This window comes from Bos taurus, chromosome 10 (assembly GCF_002263795.3).
Source record: "Bos taurus isolate L1 Dominette 01449 registration number 42190680 breed Hereford chromosome 10, ARS-UCD2.0, whole genome shotgun sequence".
NCBI lineage: Eukaryota > Metazoa > Chordata > Mammalia > Artiodactyla > Bovidae > Bos > Bos taurus.
The window spans coordinates 27,995,916-27,997,419 of NC_037337.1; the positions used below are offsets into that span (position 1 = coordinate 27,995,916).

The 1,504-nt window shown below is 40.6% G+C and overlaps 1 protein-coding gene across 1 annotated transcript; it reads left to right on the top strand.

The window, feature by feature from the left end:
• Positions 1-329: 329 nt before the first annotated feature.
• On the top strand, positions 330-1,283 carry OR4F14G (olfactory receptor family 4 subfamily F member 14G). The gene has a single exon (NM_001389896.1). The coding sequence runs from the start codon at positions 330-332 to the stop codon at positions 1,281-1,283; it is 954 nt and encodes a 317-aa protein (NP_001376825.1).
• The last annotated feature ends 221 nt before the right edge of the window (positions 1,284-1,504 follow it).

The following is a 1,504-nucleotide window of genomic DNA, read 5'->3' on the forward strand; positions in this document are numbered from 1 at the left end:
TAATAGTTTTGAACCCAAAATCAAAAAGACTTGGGGTGGAATGCATATTACTCATATTTATTTTCTTGTGTCTCATGAGTAATACAGTGTATCAACCCATGGAGGAAGAAAAGGGTATTAAATGCAGAGATAAGTTGGAGGCAAGAACAGCTTCATATAACAGCCACCAGTTTTACTGTGTAAACATGGTTTAGAGATCATGAGCATTTTAGACCAGTTTTCATGCTAATATGTAAATTGGCTTTCATAACTTTGACCTTTCTTCTTCAAATTCATCAACACAATTGTCATAATTTGCATTTTTTCCTACTGTCCTCCTTCAGATAACAATGCTAACAAAGTCCATGGATGGAGCAAACCAGTCTGTGGTATCAGAGTTTCTGTTCCTGGGACTCACCAACTCCTGGGAAATACAACTTCTCCTCTTTGTGTTCTCCTCCACATTTTTCATGGCAAGCATGATGGGAAACTCCCTCATTATTCTCACTGTGACTTGTGACCCTCACTTACACTCTCCCATGTACTTTCTGTTGGCCAACCTCTCCTTCATTGACATGGGTGTTTCTTCTGTCACGTCTCCCAAGATGATTTATGATCTTTTCAGGAAACGTAAAGTCATCTCCTTTAGTGGCTGCATCACTCAGATCTTTTTCATCCACGTCATTGGTGGTGTGGAGGTGGTGCTGCTCATTGCCATGGCCTTTGACAGGTACGTTGCCATATGTAAGCCTCTCCATTATCTGACCATCATGAGCCCACGACTATGCATCTCCTTTTTAGTGGCTGCCTGGATGGTCGGCCTCATCCACTCCACAGTTCAACTGGTTTTTGTGGTAAACTTACCCTTCTGTGGACCTAATATGTTGGACAGCTTTTACTGTGATCTTCCTCGGTTGATCAAACTTGCGTGCATAGACATAAACCAACTAGAGTCCATGGTCACAGCCAACAGTGGATTCATCTCTATTGGCTCCTTCTTCATTCTGATCATCTCCTATATCGTCATCATTCTCACTGTTCAGAAACACTCTTCAACAGGTTCATCCAAGGCTCTGTCCACACTTTCAGCTCACATCACTGTAGTAGTCTTGTTCTTTGGTCCTTTGATATTTGTCTACACGTGGCCATCTCCCTCTATACACCTGGATAAGTTTCTGGCCATCTTTGATGCAGTTCTCACTCCTTTCCTCAATCCAGTCATTTACACACTCAGGAATCAAGAAATGAAGGTTGCAATGAGGAGGGTATGCAGACAGCTAGTGAGTTATAGAAAGATTTCTTAAGTGATGGCTGTATTGTAAAGATCCCTTGTTGATTATTGATGGTCATTACTGATGATCAAACTCAGACAGAAGCTTTTGATTGTTCTACCTTAATTATGCACAATGATATCAAGTCTATTTTGTCTTTCATTTAGGAGGGAGTGACATTCACTTCTGAAGAGAGGTGTTACATATTAAGTATTTATAATCAAAGATTATAGTAATCTTGAGTCTCAGTTCCT